The 21,502-nt window shown below is 50.2% G+C and overlaps 2 protein-coding genes across 6 annotated transcripts in view; one reads left to right on the top strand and one right to left on the bottom strand.

The window, feature by feature from the left end:
- The first annotated feature begins 1,123 nt into the window (after positions 1–1,123).
- On the top strand, positions 1,124–3,762 carry HIGD1B (HIG1 hypoxia inducible domain family member 1B). Of its 3 annotated transcripts, none has more exons than XM_039220092.1 (4): positions 1,124–1,333; positions 2,182–2,332; positions 2,952–3,086; positions 3,631–3,762. In XM_039220092.1, exons 2-4 carry the CDS (start codon positions 2,233–2,235, stop codon positions 3,693–3,695), a joined length of 300 nt encoding a protein of 99 aa, XP_039076023.1. In that variant the 5' UTR covers positions 1,124–1,333; positions 2,182–2,232; the 3' UTR covers positions 3,696–3,762. The 3 variants fall into 3 exon arrangements, with proteins under 3 accessions (XP_039076023.1, XP_039076024.1, XP_039076022.1); XM_039220093.1 differs by lacking the exon at positions 1,124–1,333 and adding an exon at positions 1,825–1,861; XM_039220091.1 differs by lacking the exon at positions 1,124–1,333 and adding an exon at positions 1,896–2,092.
- A 408-nt stretch (positions 3,763–4,170) lies between these two features.
- EFTUD2 (elongation factor Tu GTP binding domain containing 2) overlaps positions 4,171–21,502 on the bottom strand; it is a 40,807-nt gene continuing 23,475 nt past the window's right edge. For all 3 annotated transcript variants that reach the window (XM_039220034.1, XM_039220035.1, XM_039220037.1), the window contains 18 exons: positions 20,920–21,044; positions 17,363–17,426; positions 16,693–16,783; positions 15,099–15,234; positions 13,344–13,471; positions 12,137–12,330; positions 10,863–10,974; positions 10,346–10,486; positions 9,574–9,675; positions 8,516–8,598; positions 7,603–7,689; positions 7,291–7,417; positions 7,010–7,097; positions 6,226–6,344; positions 5,975–6,069; positions 5,332–5,485; positions 5,077–5,184; positions 4,171–4,744 (listed from right to left, as the gene is read on the bottom strand). In XM_039220034.1, the coding sequence (XP_039075965.1) occupies positions 4,649–4,744; positions 5,077–5,184; positions 5,332–5,485; positions 5,975–6,069; positions 6,226–6,344; positions 7,010–7,097; positions 7,291–7,417; positions 7,603–7,689; positions 8,516–8,598; positions 9,574–9,675; positions 10,346–10,486; positions 10,863–10,974; positions 12,137–12,330; positions 13,344–13,471; positions 15,099–15,234; positions 16,693–16,783; positions 17,363–17,426; positions 20,920–21,044 (2,050 nt within the window). In that variant the 3' untranslated portion in view covers positions 4,171–4,648. The remainder of the gene's footprint in view (positions 4,745–5,076; positions 5,185–5,331; positions 5,486–5,974; positions 6,070–6,225; positions 6,345–7,009; positions 7,098–7,290; positions 7,418–7,602; positions 7,690–8,515; positions 8,599–9,573; positions 9,676–10,345; positions 10,487–10,862; positions 10,975–12,136; positions 12,331–13,343; positions 13,472–15,098; positions 15,235–16,692; positions 16,784–17,362; positions 17,427–20,919; positions 21,045–21,502) is intronic.

Here is a 21,502-nt window from a genome sequence, read left to right as displayed (position 1 = left end):
CTCTACAGCTTGGCCCCTGTTCTACAAAGGGCTTAGAGTCGATCCTGATCCTTGCTCTGTGTCATCCAGGCATTTCCAACCGCCTGCCTCTGGCCTACACCATCCATCTCTTGAGAATTCAGGCCACCGCTGGGACCAGGAGAGGCAGCCCGGGAGAGTGCGTGTGAATGACTGGGAGGAGAGTTCCCATGGACGCTGGGGATACATGAAGGCCCTGGGGAGCTGCTGTGACCCTGGGTCTCTCCCTAGAGCAGTGAGTGCTGGAGAGAGAAAGGAAAGACAGCAGCTGCTGGACAGACTTCCAGTGCTGTAAAGCCCCTTTAGGAGAGGCACATGGGGCTGAGTATCTGGGGAAGGAACAAAGCCCTGAGATGGAGTGGGACTCTCCACAGAGTACTCCAACTTTTTGCTCGTGCTTAGCAAGAAGGTACTTTCCTCCTCCTCTCCGAACCCAGGATGCTGAGGTTGTTTGGCGTTCCTAAGCTTCAGACTCAATGGAGAGGGCTTCTGCTTGGCCACCCCCTGGGAAATAGACCAGAAGTACAAACTCTGGAGCCAGTGAGACCTAGATTGAGATGCCGACGCTGCCACTTCCCAGCTGTGCACCCTGGATCTCATTTAGCCTTTCTGAAGTTCCATTCCTTCCTTACTGTATGGAATAGTTGAAAGGTCCAAAATGCAAATACCTCAAACAGAATAGGTGATTATTCTGGCCACTTGTCACCTCTGTCCCTAGTGAACATCACCCCCCTCCCCACACCCCTCCCTTACCGCCTGCAGTACAAAGATCCCTGGAGATGCAAGGTAGTCCTAGTGGTTACAAACTGGATGAATCTCCCTGGTCGAGAAAGCATCCTTGAAAAGGATCAAGACCAAGACCAGAGGGCCCGCTTCCCACAATTGGGCATTTTATTTACAGGCGACCAGGCGACATTGTTCAGGAGTGTTTGAAGCAGTAGAGCTTGGGGGAGAAGCCAGGGTCTCTACCCTTCCTTGCCTGGGTGTTTCGATCTCAGGTCTCTGTATCAAGTCCCTGTCTGATCCAGCCCCTTACATCCACAGACTGAATCTAGTTAAGGGCTCCCGCCGTGTGATCTTTCCTTACTTTCCAGCGCTTGGAGCTCTGGCCTGCAACTCAGCAAATGGGGGGTTAAGGCTGATGCCCTGGCCTATCTCCTCCCCTCTCCATTCTGGACTTCAAAGTCCACAGAAAGCTTGCTTCCCTGACCCCACAGTGGCAGCTCCATCATCATCAGCTCCTGGCCAGTTCAACACAGCACATGCTGAACTCTGGCCGGGCTGCTCGCACTCTACTTCCTAGCCATCTCCTAGGGTAAGCACCAGCATGCTGAGAAAGTGTGCGGCCAACAGTCCTTGCTCCTCCAGAAGAGAGGCACCTAGAGGTCGCTGCATGCAGGGGGTCTGTCTCACAGGTTAGACCTAGAAGGTGCCCTGCAGGGAGGAGCCCTGGTCTAAGGACCAGGACTCTGGGACTCTGTCTAGTTTGTATTAGAGCAGATGTTTACTAGGGTTTAGCAAGTAGAGCAATAGGGGTCACAAGCCCAGGGAGGGAGCCAGGGGCTTGGCAATCGGAGAAACCTGGCAAGAGATGGAAACGGGAGCAGTTCAGGGACCAGAATTAGTTCTCTTAGTATTAATGTCCACAATCTATGCTAAATTATTCACAAATCAATGTCCAATTATTTCAGTTTTTGGCTCTGGTGACTCGGTAACCAGTGCCTGAACAGTCTGGGATGATTTGGCCTTCTGGGGCCAGACCTGCTCTGTGGGATCTGTAGCTCCCTGAGGAGCAACCATCACAAATTCAAGGCCAAGGCCACTGGGGGTCCCAAGGCTCAAGGTCTGTTCCTCTCACCCTCATCTGTGGACTTTTCCAGCTGCTTTTCTTGACCCAAGGATCACATTGGGATACAGATGGAAGGAGTGGGAAGCAGGGAAAACAGTGAAGTCAGAATGAGCGGGGGAAGAGGCAAACATCAGGAAGAAGAGATGGAGAAATGGTGGTAGCGGTCCAGCCATAGGAGACAGGACACTCGGGACATCTTCTCAAGTAGGGGCTGTGTTGGGCATGGTAAGAGAGGTTCTTAGCAGGCAACTCCCTCATTTCTCCCCCAGACTGCAGAGAATTGGGAGTTCTTATTGTGGGGTGCCTCCTTCTAGGACTGGGCTGAAGCCTCAGAGCCCCAGCTACTAACATCTGGGGCCAGGATCATGTCTGCTAACAAAGGCTGGTGGGTGCCACCTGAAGGCGAGGACAGTGTGTCTGAGAAGTTCCTGAGGAAGACCAGGGAATCTCCGCTGGTGCCTATAGGTGAGTGGGAGCAGGGAACGAGGGGCCTTCTCTCAGGGAAGGTCCCCAGTCCTTTCAAATGAAAGGACCTGAAGCAGAGGACTCAAGTGTCCTGCCCATGGAACAGTCAACAGCTAGGAGAGGAGCGAACCGGCCGCAAAGGTGCCAAGGGAAGAAGGGCCACGCCTGACAAGGAGTCTGGACGGGTGGAGGTGGTGGCCAACTGACAGCCTGGGGTGCGGGGACACGTGGGGCATCAACACCTACATCACGACGGGAGAGAGCAGTTCGGGGGCGCCCAGGGCTTCCTTTCTCAAGGCTCTGGGAGAAGAGAAAAGTAGCTGCAGGAGCCAGCAGTCGTTGGAGGAGGGTCCGGAGCAGAGCAAATGGGGGTGGGGGCGGGGGCCCATGTCGGGCTGTTCGCATGGAGAGGGCTCGCTGGAGGTAGGCAGCCACTCTGAAAACGCCGTTGAGAGGAAGCAACTCCGTACTCTGTCAGTAGTCCCCCATCTCCCACCATGAAGCGGCACAGAAGTAGGGGTTCGTCCAGATGCCCAGCCTGCCCAGCCTGAGGAGGGTCTCACCAGGGGAGCCAACTGATCGGTGACTGAGGCCCAAAGGTCCTGTTCTCTGCCTACAGGTGTGGGGGGCTGCCTGGCAGTGGCAGCATACCGGATTTATCGGCTGAAGGCTCGTGGTTCCACCAAGATGTCCATACACCTGATTCACACCCGAGTGGCAGCGCAGGCCTGTGCCGTGGGTGCGGTCATGCTAGGTGAGGGGCTGGTGGGGACCGCAGAACGAGAACACAGCTAACGAGGCAAAGTCCGGCTGTGACCCTTGACAGTTAAGGGACCACAATTTTAGTCCCCGTTGCCTATGCCGGGCTCCACAGCAAGCCCTGGGTGAAGCCCTCAAACCAAGCCATTTTCAGGGTTCCCTGCTTAGCCTCCTGTCCCCGGCCTGCAGGGATGGGGCACAGTTGGTTTCGTGGCAGCTTGTCCTAGAGAGGAGAGAACATGTGCTGAATTTCCCCTCCTCTCTGGGCCAAGGGGCAGACAGCTACTTACTAGCTGTGTGACCGTGGACAGGCCCCTTTCTCTGAGCTTCGGTTTCCCCGTGTGCAACACGACGGTAAGCACCCTGGCTTGGCGACCTCGCGGGCTGCTGTGGGGTTTCTCAGAGAGGGAATCCTCGCGGAAGGGCTCCGCGGGGAAACCGGACCCTTAGGGGAACGGCTGCAGTCAGACTCCCAGGAGGGCCAGACGCTGGGGGCAGGGATCAGTGTGACAGGCTGTCTTCCCTTCTCCTTCCTGCAGGTGCTGTGTACACGATGTACAGAGACTATATCAAGAGAACGGCACAGGATGCTGGGGAGAAGTAGGATTCCTGCCGGGCCCGGGGGCAGCGAGAGCCTCTTCCGTCAATCCCTGGTACGTTCCTAATAAAGCCATTTTGAGGAAAATGAAGTCTCTTCTTCACACAGGGGAGAGCAGAGTTAGGGACCGGTAGTGGTGTGTGTGTGTGTGTGTGTGTGTGTGTATGCTTGTGTGGGCACGTGCACATGTGTGCACAGGCTTAGAGAAAGGGCTGGAAATCAGAGTTCTGGCCCCCCAGCTCCAGGGGCAATGGCCTCCAATCCCAGAAGCCCAACACTTCCCAAGCCACCCCAGGTGGTACCCACCCAGGGGCAGCAAGGTAGAGAGGACCGGGTGGCAGGTGCAGGGTACGGCCGGCGAGAAGGTGGCCTTGATGGTCACAGAGGACTGGACTAAGAGGCAGGCGTCCCTCCCACCACAGGCCGCTGCCCTGGGGACCCAGGCAGGAAGACTGCAGCTGGGAGAAGAGAGCGGGAAGCCTCACGGGAGACGACATATATTCATTCAGAACCCAAGTGCCAGGACCAGACTGTGCTGGAGGAAAGGGGGCGACGGGTAGGGATGAAAGGAACAGAGCAAGGCAGAGGTCAGAATGTTCTGTTCACTAAAAATCCGTGTCTAAGGTCAAACTTGTAAAAAAAAAAAAAAAAAAATCCATGTAAATCCTGAAGACAGGGCCCCTTGGGGTTAAACACTTTGTCCCCTTCTTCTTCTCTGAGCCCGAGCTCCTCTCTGTTCCCTGGGAATGGAGCCAGGCAGAGGCCGCAGAGGAACCAGGAGGCCAAATACTCCTCCCTCACTGGGACTCTGGGTTGGAGGCTCTGGGGTTGTTAAAAATGGTCACGGCAGCTCCCAGAAGCTCTCTGGCAACACGGAGTCCAGGTCGCACCAGGTCCCAGCTTCCAAGTCCACGGTACGGCCCACTGCAGGGAGCGGGGGCTGCCGGGAGTCCCGACACTCACATAGGGTAATTGAGCACAACATCCTGCTTGGCGAGTTCCAGCAACATGGGGTCATCGAAGAACTTGCTGATGCTCACATCCTCACTCAATCCCTGCAGAGAGTGGGGACAGATGCAAGAAACAGCCCTATGTGGTAGCCGACTGAGCTAGAGGCCGCCCGACGCCTGTGCTGGGGTGGGAGGCTGGTGGGGTGAAGCTGTGGACCAGCTATTTCAGGGGTCAGCGCTGGGAAAAGAAGCTGCTTCCTTCCTGGGTCCCGGGTTTGGTGGCCCGAGGCCTGGACAGACTGCCCCTCTCTACACTGTACGGTAAACTATTCTCAGTCTTTGGGAGAAAGGTCCCAAAGGAAGAAATGAAGAGAGATCTAACTCCTGCCAAGAGCCCTGGGAACTGAGGGCTGGCAATGGGCCACAGGGACACATACCTTCCTGCGACGGGTTTTGATCATGAATTCCCGGGCCAGGTGAGGAGCTGGCTGTGGCTCCAGGGGGCGGATGACTATGCTCTTGTCCAGAGGATCACCGGGTACAATCTGAAAGGCAAAGTGGTTTCCAATGGTCCAGAATTTTTCTCTAGGATGTTGGAAATCTCACTTGGGATCAGGACGGGGAACAGACCAGAGAAGACTGGCCTTGAACAGGCGGGAGGCCACACTGGCCAGCCTGCACCATTTTCTCACCTGCCAATGGTGGAAGACAGACAAGGAAAAGGCCTGCCCCTGGGTGTGAGTCCGTAGATCGGTCTCAAAGCCAAAAGAGTCAATGGCGGGGATGAAAGCCTTGATGGTATAGAGAGGGGAGCCTGGGATGGGTGCATCCTGAGTCACATGCCCCCTGCGACAGAAAAACAAAGGGTGAGTCCCTCGTCCTACATAGACCAAAAGCGGAGAAGGAATCTGGCCCCAAATATACCACAACACAGAGCTACCATCAAAGAAATAACCACAATCGTGCTACAGTGGGCAGAAAAGGCTTACAGGCCTCAGTGTCATTTCCTACGGCAATCAAAGGGGTAGTGACCGCTACACAGAGAGTGGAAACACTGGAGGGACAAGGTCCTACAGACATCCCCCCCACGGACACACTTCAGTACCTTCCCTGGAGAGTTCTCCAAGGAGAGGGGGCCCAGAAGAAATTTCAAATTTGTATCTGCAGTGAACCAGGGGTCTGCCTCGGTCCTTTCCTACCTCCTTCTAAAAACCCAGCTCATCAGGTTCTAGGAGCAGAGACCGTATAGGAGGCCCGCCCCCTCCCCCACGGAGACCCCGTGCTTCTTGCTGTGCTCCTGCTCTCTGTGCCCTCCCTAACGTGCCCACGGCTCACCTGCGCCTGGCCAGGACGGTGTACACAGCAGAGACACAATCCGCAGGGGCCTGGACCTCCACGAAGTAGTAAGGCTCCATCAGACGAGGAGTGGCCTGCAACAGGGCAAGAAGAAAGGCTTCCTTAGCTTGGGCGAGGCTGAGGCCTGAGGACCTGGATGGAGAAAAAGGCTGCAAGGACTGCAGTCTTGAGGCCCGCGAAGCTGGAGTCTCCCTGTAATGCCCAGGAACAAGTCAGCCCCGCTCACGTACCATGAGGAAGGCAGAATAGACGACTCTCCTGGCCGTAGGGATGATCTGGCCGCCGCCCCGGTGCAAGGGTTCCTGGGCAACCACTGCATCCAGGATCTTAAACTTGACATTTCGAATCACTGAAAAGGAGATGGATCTGGTGATCAAGGAGTGGCGCCGGTGCTAGTCAAGGGCCCAGGGGCAGGGCAGCACAGAGCCTCTAGCAGCATGGTGGCTGTCTTGAGGCCACACCCACAGAAGATGTGGAATGAAATCACCCTGCAGATGGGTATCCTATCTCATAGGATACCAAGCCTGCAGCAGAGGACACAGTTAGGCACCCCATTCCTTGTGTTTGTTCCAGGCCCGTGCTCAGGCATCATAAAGCTTCCCCAGAAGTTTATGTGCTTATTTTTTTTTTTGGTAAATTTTAATTGGAGGTAAATTCTAGGAATTGCACCTCCCTTCCCACTAAATCCAATCTGGTCTACAAATCACTCCGATCCCATCTTCCTCTTTATACCTCTCCTCAAGCACATTCCTTCTCAGGACTGAGAAGCAAAGGTCAGCCTAGAAATGACTTCACTTCTGGGATGTCCCAGGCAATAGCACTCGGTGGGGGAGGGAGGAGAGGAGAGGAAAGGAGAGAGAAAAGGAAGCTGACTTAGGACACGGAATGGCCCCATGTGGCCCAAACTGCTTGTCCTGGTGGGTCCCTTACGTGAGCCCGCCCCACCTTGTGTGTCTGGGCACAGGGACCCTAGAGGGCTGAAGAGGGGCAGGCTGAGGCACTGGCAGAACTTACACTCATCGCAGAGGGGGCCCTCCCTGGTTCCCCACTGGAAACCTTGAACGATGCTGTCCTTCACTGAGCCGAGAAGAGCCTTGTCCACCTGCACAAAACATGAGGGCCCGTGAGGAGTGACCCTGGCCAACAACCAGAGTTTAGAGGGCAGAGAAGGTAGGTACACTGGTAAGAAGATTCACCAGCAGACACAAAATATTTCTGGGAAAAGAAGTCCCCCTTGTAGTTTCTCCCACTCCACAGCAGGGAAACCACCGCGCGGCCCATTAGGTCTGCTGTACCTCAGAGGGCAGGGTATCGTCTACCAGGATGTTGGGGCCGGTGGCATCGGGGCCAAAAGCCCAGATAGAACGTGCAGCCAGCAGATCCCAATCGTACTTGGTCTGGAAGAATTCTCCCAGTTTCTTCCTAGGGGAAGGAGGAGGAAATGGGAGTTATCTGGCAGCCCTGCAATTTCTGCCTCCTGGGGTCACAGGTCCTGCCTTCCCGGGGGACAGTTCGCCTCCCAGAAGGATACGTGGTAACAGAGATGGGGGAGGTGAGCCATGGCGCCTCATCTCCCTTCAGGCTTGAAACCAGAGCCACATTCTCACCTGTTCCACGTGATCTGGACTACCTCATTCTCTATGTCCTCGGCGAGGCCCTTCTCAAGAGGCTCAGCAATCATGGTGATCTTATTCCTAGTCAGAAAGGAAATGAGTAATGAGGAGGACCAGCAGGACTCGGAGAAGGGTCATTCCTGAAAAAAGTGAGGAGGCAGTAACATCAGTAAAAGCCAGAGCGGCAAACTAGAGAGAAAGGGTTCATCTTCTGTCTTCCTTCATTTGAATCTACCACTCTGTAAAAAAGTAAGGTCTCGGGGCACCTGGCTGGCTCAGTCAGAGAGTATACAGATCTTGATTTTAGGGTTGTGAGTTCGAGCCCCACGTTGGGTGCAGAGAATACTTAAAAATAAAATCTTTAAGAAACCTCCACAACAATAGTGGAGCTCCTGGTAGGGCAAAACTGTAAGATAATCATATTATATGGAGAGAAGCGGCAATCAGGATACTCATCCTTGGGGAACCAATGGCAAAGAATTTCACACCATCAAGTCTACAGGTATGAGATGAGGGATGAGAGCACTGGATAAAAGTCAAGCACCCAGGGGCGCCTGGGTGGCTCAGTCAGTTAAGTGTCTGACTCTTGGTTTCAGCTCAAGTCATGATCTCCCAGTTTGTGAGTTCGAGCCCCGCGTCAGGCTCTGTGCTGACAGCTCAGAGCCTGGAGCCTGCTTCAGATTCTGTGTCTCCCTCTCTCTGCCCCACCCCTGCTCACACTCTGACTCTCTCTCTCTGGCAAAAGTAAATAAACATTAAAAAAACAAAAACAACACTGTAGCATCCAAAGCCCCCGTCCTGAGACTTAAGGAGTCTCTATTTCCACAGTGTTTGCGGTTGGGGTGGTGTTGGGGGGAGGAGAGAGTGTCCCCTGTCAGTCCCAGGGTCACTCTGACACCCAGCTCACTTCTTATTGGGTGTTTCAGCAAAGCACTTGAGGGAAGATGTCTCCACCACCGTCTCACAAAACGTGACCACAGGATCAGCCACCTGGGAAACAGGATGAATTGTTAGGTAGGGTCTAATTTTGTTGGAAGGACAACCTTCTGCCCGAGGGAATTCTGAGGTTCCCTTGGCACTACCTCTGAGACAACCCTGTCTTAATCCGCATCAGCAACGAGTACAACAGTGGGCAAAAAGTCCATACCCAGCACAAAGGAGCCTGAGAAAACTTAGTGGAGCATGGGGTTTCCGTTCCCAAGCCAAGATTAAGTGGGAGCCAAACCTGGGCCTAAATTTTTGTCCCCCAAGGTAGCTTTCAAGGTCCGTTCAGCCATCCCACAATCCCTCACTAAGCACCTCTCGTGGCTCTGTCTTGTCACAGCAAGCATTAGGGACTGGCGGGGTCCTATTCTGCACTCAACGCCTGGCTCTGGGGAGCAGAGCTCCTCCCTGAAGCTCCCACATGGCCGGCCACCAGGAACTCGGTATCTTCTAGAACACCAGTCCTGGTCGCATCAGGAGGAGGGTCTAAGAAGGGTACTTGAAGGCGCTCTCTCCCCCCACCACAGGGGCTGGGAGAAAACATGTACCAGCTAGGAGGCTGTGTCCATGCACTGGGCACTTTAATCGAGGCCACATCACAACCTGATGACAAATCCAGGGGAACCTGTCCTCACTCTCTCCCTGAAACCACCTGCTGAGCCTTGATCACCAAAGATGGGTTAACTGTGTAACTGTTTTCGTAACAAAAGACCAAGAATTGCTTTGGTTTGGGAGTCTGGACTCTAACATATGACACTGAGAATAACCCTGCAGAAAGGGGCAGACCAGATCTCAAATACCTTCCCAGATAGGGAGCAACAGGCCATGCTTTTCCCAAACAAGCCTCCTCCCTGTAGGGCCCCCCTCTTCCTTTAGGCTTTCCAGGGGAATCAAGGGTTTGGCTGCTTATAAAATCAGTCTGGAGCCGTTGAGTCTAGCTCCTGGCCAGGCAGGTGCTCAAGAAAGAGGATGCTGATTTACCTTGATATCGATCTCTGAGTACATCTTCCGTAAATCGTGCATCACGCAGTCTAGGTAGAGCTCGCCAGTCCCTAGAATCACATGCTCCCCGGACTCTTCCACCTGAAACACAACAGGCCTGGTGCTCACAGCCTGGACCTCTTGTGCCAGCAACAACAGCTAAAGACAGAATCAATGCTAGAGCCCAGGAGGAGGTGCCCAAACCCACGAGTAGAATCAGCCACTCCTCGGTATCAGTCCCAGCCCCTTCAAGAAGGATCAGTGGGGAACGGCGACCTACGGGTAAATTCTCAGGACATCTGGCCCATTCAGCACAGTACTGCTGGGCATAAGGTCACCAATTTAATTCCCGGCATAGCTGTTTAGAGAAAACCCTGCCCTAAGTCTATGGACATAAGCTGACCCTTTAGCCCTGGCCAGCTACTCAAAAAAGCATGCTAGCAGGCTCAAGAATGTAGAAGGATCGGAATGATCACTTTTCCTTCTACATGTTCTGGAAAATCACTTCAAAGTATACTGTCTAAGACACATCTCTTTCCCATCTAAAAATAGTGTGGAATATGAACACAGGCGTGTCCACTCACACACCCCCTCCTGCCCAAAACATGTCTTGCTTTCAAATGACAGTAACAGACAGAGAATACTTGCTTCTGACATAGGCTGCTGGAAGCAGCAGATCAGAGACACCTGGTGGACGCAAAGCAGTGGGCAGCACAGACTTGTCACGGAGGGCACAAAGGGCCTGGCAGCCATTGGGAGACCTTGAGCATACCTTGGTGGTGAGGGATGGATAGCTCTTGTTGACCTTGCGCAGACCGTCCAGCATCTTGGGCAGTTCTGAGGGGTTGACTGGTTCCACAGCAATCTTGATAACAGATGTGGTGTTGAACTTCAAGGGCCGGAAGATCTGAGCCTGAGATTCAAAATGCAGAGAAGTGAGGGCACATGGCCTGAGTTGGCACGAAGGTGCAGCGGTCAGAGAGGACGAGACCATTCCCCAACCAGGAGCCAGGGTGCTGCTTGGAGGCAGCCTGAAGGGCCATTTATTCCCATGTGATTGGCAGAACAAAGAGTGGGGAAGAGATAAAGCAACGGCTCCTAATTCCTAGCAACTGAGTGGTGCACAGGGAGAATCGAGTTGAGTCGGATCTAGAAGTTTCAGCCTGTGTTCAGGTCCGAACCAGGAAGTGACAATGACTCCGGGTTAGTACCCTCTGAGTTCCTGTGTGGCGTGGTTCCGTGGGACCCTCTAGCTTAGACTAATCCAGCTGCCTTTTCAGAAACTCTACCTCTTCATTGCCTCGGGGTTCAGTTATAGTAGCTGTCTTCACAATTGGCTGATCAACACCTTCAATCAGAACCCAGTTGCCAGCAGGAACACGGTTCACCTCAATGTGGTACCTGCGGCAACAGATAAGTGAAATGAGAAGGGGTGCCAGGCACTGAGCAGGGGCGGGGGTGAACCAAACATACATTCCATCAGGGGAGGTGTACAACAATCAACCATGTTACCTCACACCTCTGAATAATGAGGTGCCCCAACAGTGGGGGCCCAATGCCCCATGCAGTTGAAACTCCACATATATGTTCTGACTCCCCCCAAAACTTAACTACTAAAAACCTACTGTGGGCTGGGGGCCCTACCGATAACACAGACAATTAACACACTTTGTGTGTTATGTGTATTCTATACTGCACTCTTACAAAAAAAAATAAGCCAAAGGAAAGAAAGTGTTAAGAAAGTCATAAAGAAGAGAAAATACATTAACAGAACAATAGTATTTTTATTGGGGAAAAAAAACCCACATTAAAGTGGACTCATGTAGTTCAAACCTGTGTTGTTCAAGAGTCAACCGGAGTTACAAATGGATTAGTGCATGGAAGAAAGCACATGGTATTTTAGGAGGACAAAACAGGAAAACCTAATTCCAGGTGGATACCACTGGTAAGCAAGGCCCTGCCCAAGAGGTAGAAAGTAAGGAGATGCCAAGATGCCACAGAAGACACTGCAACTCTCCTAGACCATTCATCTTCCACCTTCTAGGAAATGGGTGGATTTGGAGATAGAAAGGGGCCATCAGCAAGTTACAACAGGCACGTCAGAACAGGACTGCCTTACCTCTGCTTGCTAGCTAAGCAGCTGAACTTAAGAATCCACAAGCAACCCAGAGGCCCAAGCTAAGTCTGATTTTGCAGATAAGGCAGCTACAAGGGATCTAGCAAAACCTATCTTGGTCAAAGTATATAGTCTATGGAGGATGGGAGACAATTTCTTTTGGGAAGAAACATAAAGGTTATGACTTAGGAACATAGAAGAGGAAGAGTGTATTAAAAAGAGTAAAAATAGAAATCTTGCTACAGAAGTTTATAAAAGCCGTTCAAAATACGAAAGCAAGGCTCTTGGCATTATCCCAACAGTAGCTGCCTTTTGGCCCTAGCAACTCCGGATAGTTAGAGAAGTACACAGACACGAGGGAGGGTCAGCTGATGCCCTGTGACAATGGGCCATGTAGCTGCTGTGACAAGGCCGAGGCATGCCTCTAGAGGCTACTGTAGATGGTACCTGGCCACAGAGATCCAAAGACGGCCCACGGTGCATATCTGGGAGTCCTCCTCATCCTCCAGGGTATAGTTCTCCCCCAGCACCTTCACAGGCTGCCCGGCATGGATGGTGCCACTCAGCACCCGGCCAAAGGCATGAAACTGAACTCCATCGTCTGTGCTGTACATCTTGGTGGTGTGGCACATCAGGGGACCCTGGAGGTGGAGACAGAGGGCAGGCTAAACCACACATATTCCCAGGCTAAATACCCCTGTCTCTACCTCCCTGGACAGAGACATGGGCTCTGTGAAGAGGCTGCCCATACCTAGAGGAAGATGTGTCAATCTCCTGGGAAAATTCCAAACCATGTCCCACCCCGATTAGTTAGTTGATGTCATAGGCACACCAAAGCAAACCAGGTTTGGGATGGCAGATTGGCACTGTTAACTTGCAAGATTACAAGAAGACTTGTTTGCCCCACATTCCCTCCAAAGATGTCACACAATTCTCAGATGGTCGTTCATGCTGAGAAATTAGACTAAGAACAGCTGGGAAAGACTGATTTCTTTTTAATTAATTAATTATTTTAAAAGGAAGTTGCGGAGGCCCAACAGGGAGCCTGAACTCATGACCTTGAGATCGACAGTCACATGCTCTACTGACTGATGGCCAGGCATCCCTGGGAAAAGTTTTTTTAAAAAATACATTTAAAAAAATTTTAGTTATATTTGAGAGAGAGAGAGAGAGAGGGAGGGAGGGAGGGAGGGAGGGAAACTGAAGCAGGCTCTGAGGCCCAAACCCACAAACCATGAGATCATGTCCTGAGCCAAAGCGGGATGCTTAACCGACTGGACCACCCAGGTGCCCCTGGTAAAGACTTTTGTAAGGCCCCCAGCTGACAAGGTCAGCTACCTTTTGTTGAGTGTTTACTATCTATCAGACACCGTGTTGAACACAACCGTAATACTTCCTTACTCTTATTTAATTCTTATAACAGTTGCATACATACTATTATCCTCATTTCATCGACCAAGACTCTTGGAAAGGTAGGATAATTTTCCCAAGATCAGACCACCAGAAGTGGTAACCCCAGGTTTTGAATTCAGGCCTGACTTTGCTCATGGGGAGTGGCAAGCAAGGATGGAAAGAAGGCATTATTCCTATGACCAGAAAACAGCATTCTCAACAGGAGGGGGGAAAACCCAGAGAAATAGGGGCTTTCCCTTACGTCAGGATCACAGTCGCTCATGGCCTCGCCGAGATCAGAATCTACCCCACCGGTGTAGGTGTGCTCAATCTTGGGCTTGGCGCCCACCTTTGGAGAGGGGATGTGCTGCACACACATGTCCACAAAGCCTGTTGAGGGAGAAGAGGAAGCCATTACACTCTCATGGGGGGAAGTGACGGTGAGTTATGGATCCACTGGTGATGGCCAGAAAGCTAAAAGCAAGGGGACTGATTTTCAGCTCTTTAGCTAGGGCACCATGAGCCCAGCGGGAAATATCATCTTGTTTTCTGGGAGTATGCTCTAAAAGCAAGCAAGAAGCAGGGCTCAATGGTTCCTTGAACTCAGGTGACAAAAATTTTCAAGCGTCTGTATCAATCCATTATCTTTCATTGAATATAAGTAAGATATATTCACTAAGTAAGTACCCCAGCTCTTTTGATCTCCTCAGAACAATCCGTGAGTTGACTCTTTCCCTTTGGGAAATACTGCATAAGTTTCTGTTCAATATACTACCCATCCGTTGTTTTTTGTTTATTTTTGAGAGAGAGAGAAAGAGAGAGACAGCAAGCAGGGGAGAGGCAGAGAGAAAGGGAGCCATAAAATCTGAAGCAGGCTCCAGGTTCCGAGCTATCAGTACAGAGGACAATGAAGGGCTCAAGCCCATGAACCACGAGATCATGACCTGAGCCGAAGTCAGACGCTCAACTGACTGAGCCACCCCAGTGCCCACGTCATCCTGTTTTTCTAACAGCCAATAAGCCATGATAGAGGAAACATCTATTAGCACCTTGGGGAGGGCAGATCTGTTTTCAGTTGGTATCTCCTTGGTCAGACTGATGGCCAATCCATAATGAACTACTAGAATCATGCACTTTGTGGATTCAGGCACCTAGTAACTACCAGACTCAGAATAAAGAGATTGCTGGGGTGCCTGGGTGGCTCAGTTGGTTAAAGTGTCCGACATTGACTCAGGTCATGATCTCACAGCTCATGAGTTTGAGCGCTGTGTCGGGCTCTGTGCTGACAGCTCAGAGCCTGGAGCCTGTTTCAGATTCTGTGTCCCTCTACCCACCCCACCCCCCACGCCCCTCTCCTGCTCATGCTCTGTCTCTCTCTCAAGAATAAACAAACATTTAAAAAATTATAAAAAAAAAAAGAGAAAAAGAAATTGCTCAGGGGGCCTTCAGCCATTCACCTTTACCACCTCCCTTATTTTAGAGATGAGAAATTCGAGTCACAGAAGAATCAGGTGGCTGGCCCACGGTTTCACCACATCGAAGGGCCAGGGCTGCAACAGGAACAAGACTCAGGTCTTTCTCAATAGGTCCAGGGCTCATTCTACTATATCACCTGCCTTTTGTGCCACTCAAACAGAGGACCTAGGAGCTCAGGAGAAGAGAAATCTGAAGCTGGTGCTTTTCCCAGTATTTCCCATCACTTATGAGTCTACCTTCCTGCCTGCCCCCTGGTGAAAATACTAGAACCTCAGAATCTGCTTCAACACCTCCTCTATTTGCATGCTCCTCCTGGTAGGGAAATATAATTGTTTTTGTTTCCCAAGATAGAGTTCTTGGTACCATCCACTAAAGAAAACCCCAGGAAGAAAATGCAGGGGCTGTACATCCTGGCTTGCAGTTTATTCAAAAAAGCCTCACCTCTCTGAACATCACCGTGGAATGAGGAGAAGGCCCTCACAATACGTGTGGCCGAACATGATGACAGTGACGGGAAGGGGGGCATGAGCTCTTCTGTTACCTGTGAACTCGCCAAAGAATTTTTTGCAGACCAGCCTGAGCAGGGGGCGGATATTCAGCTTAAGCTCTTCTTTGGTTAGGTGAATGCCAAGCTCGTCCAGGGTCCTGGGGAGGCTGGTGTCCACATCACCCACAACCTGTGTCGGCACCAAATACCACATCAGCTGTAATGACGGCCCCAGCGTGCTACCTGCTATAGAGGGCAAGGGAAGGCCAAAGGGCAATTTGAAGGGTCACTGCACCAAGTTCTCTTCTACAGGGAGAGCTCTTGGCAAGGACGGCCATTTGGTTCGAGAGAAATCTTTGGTACAAACTCTTCAAACCAACCCTGGGGGAAAAGGGCTTGTTGATTAAATAAACCCGGCCCTCTCAGACGGACCTTCAGTGCTGCCCCCTGGTGTCTGAAAAGCAGCATCTCATCCCACCCAGAAACTCCCTTACTCTTCCCTATTTAGAGACTTCTCAGATTCAGAGGATCACTGACTGTGCTGGAAGGAACCAAAAAAGGTCACCTAGCAGTCCATCTGCTGGTAGGGCAGGGCCAAGCTACATCATTCTCAGCAGACTCAAGGTCTCTAATGAGACAGATTCTATAAATTTCTTTTATTAATCCATTCCAGGCTGACACAAGATACGAAATATTTTTCAGCACTAATAAATTTTAATCATGTTATTTTGTCTTGTGGCTATGTTTTAGTCTTTTGTCAGCTGGAATGGCCACACACATTTTGTGTATATGTGTGTGTTCACTGTGCACAGTGCTTACTAAACACTTGAATGTTTTATAACCATCTTGAAAAAAAAAGGTCTGTGAAAACTCCTGCACAATGTTACCCCTTTACTTCTGCCTTTTAAGCAGCAAAAATTCATGCAAACTCAATGTTATACTCTTTTCTTTGGAGAATCCCACATGTTTAACTCATCCTTACCACTGTCTGATACGTCCTTTTTTTTTTTTTCACCAAATAAGTTATATGCCCAACATGGGGCTTGAACTCATGACCTGGAGATTGAGAGGGGCATGCTCTGCTGACTGAGCCAGCCAGGTACCCCATGATGCATCCTTTTTGACTGACAAACATCACATATATACACACACCCAGAAAAGTCATTAAAAAACTCATACAGCCATTCTTTTTAATGGCTGCAAAATACTTCATTTGAGATGTACCATAATTCATTTAATGAGATTTAATCAGATTCTCACTGATAAACATTTAACTTATTTCCAGTTTGTTTCCTCTGTTATAAATTATGTTTACGCATATTACACATAATATACATAAACCTGGAGGACTTTCCCAATTATATCGGGAAATCAAATCTCCACAACTGAAATTATTAGTTCTCAAGTATCACATTTTAATAGTCAAAATCTTCACACAAAATTTCTCCACCGCCTTTTCCTTCTTATCTTCCCTTCCTTCACTCTGGATTCAACAGCATTTGCAGGACCAGAGATCTAGAAGACTGGTGAACAACTAGAGTAACACAACACTGAGCAGGTTTAGGGGCAGAGGGGAAGCCTGAGTTCACCAACTTTTCCCTCTGTGTTTAGAAGGGCAGACCTGAACCAGGCGCCTGACATTTCTCACCTGAGCGAGGATCTTATACAGAGGCTCCAAGATAAACTCCACAAAGCTCCTCTGGGAGCTGCTGGTTGGGGCCTTTTTTGTGAACTTTCGTCTAAAGAGGGGGGAAAAAAAAAGTTATGGGTGACCCAGCAGGGGAAGGCTGTGTCCCTGACCCCAAGAGTGAATTTCCTCAGTTCTGAATCTGAGCAGGATCAAGAGGAAGGAATGTGTATGCGATCACAACATTTCCAAAGAGAGATTCCCAAGAGGGCATATGGTTATGACTTGTGCGTGCCTGAGCTGAGCTGTGAAGGCCTCAAGAGAAACAGGCTCATCCTGTTAAGAGTTCATGAAGCCAAACCACATAGAGGAGGAAAGGTGATCATTCACGTTTAATAAAAAAGTAGGCTTTGGGGCACCTGCGTGGCTGTGTCAGATGAGTGTCTGACTTCGGCTCAGGTCATGATCTCACGGTTTTTGAGTTTGAGCCCCGCGTCGGGCCCCCTGCTGTCGGCCTGTCAGCGCAGAGCCCACTTGGGATCTTCTGTCCCCCTCTCTCTGCTCCTCCCCTGCTTGCACTACACCCCATCCTTCCCAAAAAGTAGGTTTTCATCTTAGGAACTCTTTCTCTGTCCTCACTTCCTGGGAAAATGGATGCCCCTCTAGAGAGTCATTTCCCCACTCTACTCACGTTTTGGGGTTGAAGTAGATGTCACCCCAGAGTCTTTTAGCAAACTCCTGGTAATTAATGTCACCTGTAAGAGAAGCCATATAATTATAATCTACCTAACAAAGTATTGTTTGAAAGTCTGTTCCAGATGTCTAAGTGGTTTATAGCTGAGGAATTCTAGCACATTCCTTCCAAAGTTCCAGACATTTCCTTGTACCCAGGCAGGCAGACAAGGATACTGAGGCAGAGACGAGGACAGGACTGGCCCGGATTTGACATGCTACGCTGGAGCCAAAATGAGGACCCAGGTAGCTCCACGTCTAGCAAGCAAAGAACCAAGCTAGGAACAGGGATATGGTTTAGACTCTTCCCTTCGATAAAACAGGACCAACCACCCATTCGCTATGTTGTCTGCACCGAAACACCGTTCCTTCCAGAGGAAGCTTAATGGCTCCCTCGTTCTTCCCTGACCCACAGAAGCCCTCCGCTGCCAGCGTGGGCAGTCCCCCAGCTGCAATGCCATGCTACAGCTGCGACTAGCCCCTCTGGAAGGCAGACATCTAGTCGTCTGGAGAGAACACTCCAAAGCCAACCTTTGTCGCATCTTTTACCAATTAATATCTTTAGTTTGACTGTAACCCTTAATCCTGGTCAGGCTGAGCCAAGCAGTGGTGGCTTTTAGAATTCAAGATCTTCTCAATCTTCTCAAGAGCTCCTGTTACAGTCAATTTGATCACGTTACCAACTATCTCATGAGTATTTCTATCTCGACGTCAGACTGTTCTCTCACTCAAGATGGCATAAAGGATATTCATCACTTTCCCCCTAAAGCCATGTTCTCCCTTCAGACCATCCTCTCTTTTACTGAGGCTACTGCTGGCATTTCATACAAGCTCAAAACCTTTTTCTTTCCTACTTTGTTAATTACCAAAGTCTTCCCTTCTTTCCCTCATTAGTTAGTGACACTCTCTCCTCTGAACCACTGTGTCTTTTACACGCCTCTATTACTTTACTTAATATATGGTACAGCATACCCACTGGATTATTGTCTGAGTGCTCATAAGAACTAGGCCTAGATTGCCAAAGAAGTTTAATAAACGCTCAGTGGAAGAAAGGGTGAACATCTCTCTAATCCATCTCCTTTTCAATCTCACAGCTAACAGGAACCCAATATTAACAATCCTGTAAGGAATGCTGGTGAAAATGTCTAACCAGGTGTTCCTTCCTGCACCCTCTCTTCTCTCTGGCCTAAATTCCATCAGCTTTGCACATGTCAGCCTACCCCAATCTTCAACAGCTCCCACCTGCCCACAGGATGAAGTAAAAATTCCTTAACCTGGCATTCCAAACCTTCCTCAATGTGGTCCCAACCCAGCTTGGCCACAGTTTTACTTCAATTCTCCCCTTTGGTGAAACAGTCCACCAGCATGAAATAGGCCAGGGGTCCGAACCACCTGCCTCTGTGCCTCCTCTTTCAATGCTGCAAATCTAGAATTCCCAGCTCTCTACTCTCCTCCTGCCCACCAAGTCCCATCTCCTCCTGCTCAAACTGATGCCATACATTGTTGTTCAGCACTGTACGTTTCTGTCTACCCCCCGGACAGAGTTCCTGGAAGTCAGAGATTGTTCCCCATGCGTTGTCGGATTCTTAGTCAAGAGAACGTGGCACCAACTGTGCCAGTATGGGTTCTGTAACCCTTGGCATAGTTTCCCCATATGTGAAACGAAGGGGAAGGACTCAATGATCTCTGATATTCTTTTCAGAGATGACTTTCTTCTAAAAGTCCCATGCGTGGCTTTTCTCCCCTCCCCTCCTTTTTAAAAATATAAATATATAGAGAGAATGCAAGTGGAGGAGATGGGGACAGGGAGAGAGAACCCTAAACAGGCTCCATGCTCAGTGCAGAGCCAGATGCAGGGCTTGATCCCATGACCCTGGGATCATGACCTGAGTCAGACACTCAACCACCTGAGCCACCCAGGTGCCCCCATACATGGTTTTTCAGGAGGAGGATGTTGGGAGCCTAGAGCTGGCTCCTCTGTAAATCACAGTGGGTTCCAAGGGTAGGTAATACTTCTTCCTGAGGCTCAGGGCCATTTTCAATCAGAAACTGAATCATTAATATACTGTAATTACAGAAATGGTCTTGGATTTTGCTTTACCTGCTGATACAAAGAATACTCAGAGACCTATAAACCAGAACTCTGCTGGGGCGCCTGGGTGGCTCAGTCAGTTGGGCGGCCGACTTCGGCTCAGGTCATGATCTTGTGTCCGTAGGTTCAAGCCCCGCGTCAGGCTCTTTGCTGACAGCTCAGAGCCTGGAGCCTGCTTCGGATTCTGTGATTCCCTCTCTCTCTGCCCCTCCCCTGCTCAAGCTCTATCTCAAAAATAAACATTAAAAAAAAAAAAAAAAACACCAAAAAACCAGAACCCTGCTAAGTTTTGTTATCTATCTACTTCCCCCTTTTCAAAAGAGCCATCTAGAAACAACGAAATGTATGTCTAATGATAAGAAAGTAGGTAAATTACAGTACATCTATACAGTGGAGCAAAGTTACAGAAATAATTTGTAGAAATAAATTTTAATGAAATAATTTGGTAAATTCTTGTGATCCAATGCTGAGTAAAAATTTATCTTATTATTTATCTTATTATTTGTTTTACACATTATGACTCTATAAAATGTGATCTCATTTATGCAGAACACTAAACACAGAAAGAACTATAAAATGTTTGCAGTGATTATGGTAATCAGGTTATCGGTGAGTTTTGCTTTCTTGATGAGATTTTACTGTACTTTCCACTTCTCTACAATGAGGATGTGGTAGATATGTATGTAGTTAAAAACCAAACAAGTTGTATTTGCCCATTTCTTTCATGAGAGCGGGACCGCTGAGTGGTGAGAACAGAAACACTGGCGCTCCAGCGCCTATCAGCTGTGAGACGCTAACAGGGCCTCTCCTCAGCTCTCAAAACAGGGTGATAATGACCCCCTCAAAAGGACGCTCAGGACATGGTTGTTACTGGAATCTGAGGGATCTGGGAGGCGCAGAGGTGGAGAGTGCCTGAGACAGCTGGCCCCAGGGCTCTGTAGCAAGGCTCCGGGGACATGCAAAACCACGCAGCTGGGCATCCCGGCCAACTGCAAATCCAACACGAGCTGTCGAGTAGGCCCACAAAATACCCAGGGGCCTGCATACGGCTGGGAAGACAGCTGGAAGCACCACTAGGGAGCGAGATTCTATCTCTGAGGAAGACGTCTGAAAGGGCTTTGTGGGCACAGAGAATTACTTTTGGGCTCTATCTGTCTCATGCTAGGAAAGATTCTTATTCCTAAAATGGGATCCCTCTTCACCCGTTTCTTCCACAGTCACCTTATTCTTCTATTCTTTAGAGGCCACTTGGCCCAAAGAAAGGGTTTAGGGGCCAAAAAGAGCCCCAAATGTGAAAATAATAGGTGATGAAATGCTCCCCCAAAACAGGGGACTCTGGCACGAAGCCAATTCTGAACCCTGCAGCAGGAAAGGCACCCGCGACTCTGGGGAAGCTGGGAGACAGCCCACCAGCCAGAGCTTACCGAAGGTGTCAGCATAGATCTTGGCAAAGGAGCCCAGCGTGAAGCAGATGCTGTACTGGGAGCTGGAGAAGCAGACGTTGCCCAGGAGCGGGGACAGGATCAGGTTCTCGTCAGTGGAATACATGCTGCAACAGAAACAGCCGTGAGCGCAGAGCCGGGCTGTGCAGCAACACCCACATAATGATCAGGGTGAAGGGAGGGTGCAGGCCCATCGCCCTTCCCCAGCCCTTGTTCTCAGAAGGGGCTTGCATAACACACTCAACCCTGCCAGCGGCCTGGCCCAAGAAAGTGACACGACGGAGCTGTCCCCTAACGTCCAGTAACAAGCTGATTTCCTGGTGCGGGGAACTTCATGCACGATCCTGGAGAAGTTAACTGCACCAGACAGACGGGGAAACTTGGAGGTCAGAGACTGAAGCTCTTGAAGTACAGGAAAGAAATCGAATGTGAAAGTGGAGTACATTTTAAAGAGATCTCAATTTCAAAAACAGACATAAATACCAGAAGTGGATAAAAAACAAAAGAAAAAAATAAGGACAACTTTGCTCCCCACTCTCATCCCCAGGTCCTCTTTGTTTTGTTT

The sequence above is a fragment of the Hyaena hyaena genome, unplaced genomic scaffold (assembly GCF_003009895.1).
Source record: "Hyaena hyaena isolate Hyena2069 unplaced genomic scaffold, ASM300989v1 scaffold_856, whole genome shotgun sequence".
Lineage (NCBI taxonomy): Eukaryota > Metazoa > Chordata > Mammalia > Carnivora > Hyaenidae > Hyaena > Hyaena hyaena.
Note: the sequence above shows the minus strand (reverse complement) of the source record. Positions and strands in the feature narration are given on the sequence as shown.

Coding starts and splice junctions, on each gene's coding strand:
- HIGD1B (XM_039220091.1), top strand. Junction 2,333..2,951: donor ATCTCCGCTGGTGCCTATAG/GTGAGTGGGAGC, acceptor CTCTGCCTACAG/GTGTGGGGGGCTGCCTGGCA. Junction 3,087..3,630: donor CGTGGGTGCGGTCATGCTAG/GTGAGGGGCTGG, acceptor TCCTTCCTGCAG/GTGCTGTGTACACGATGTAC.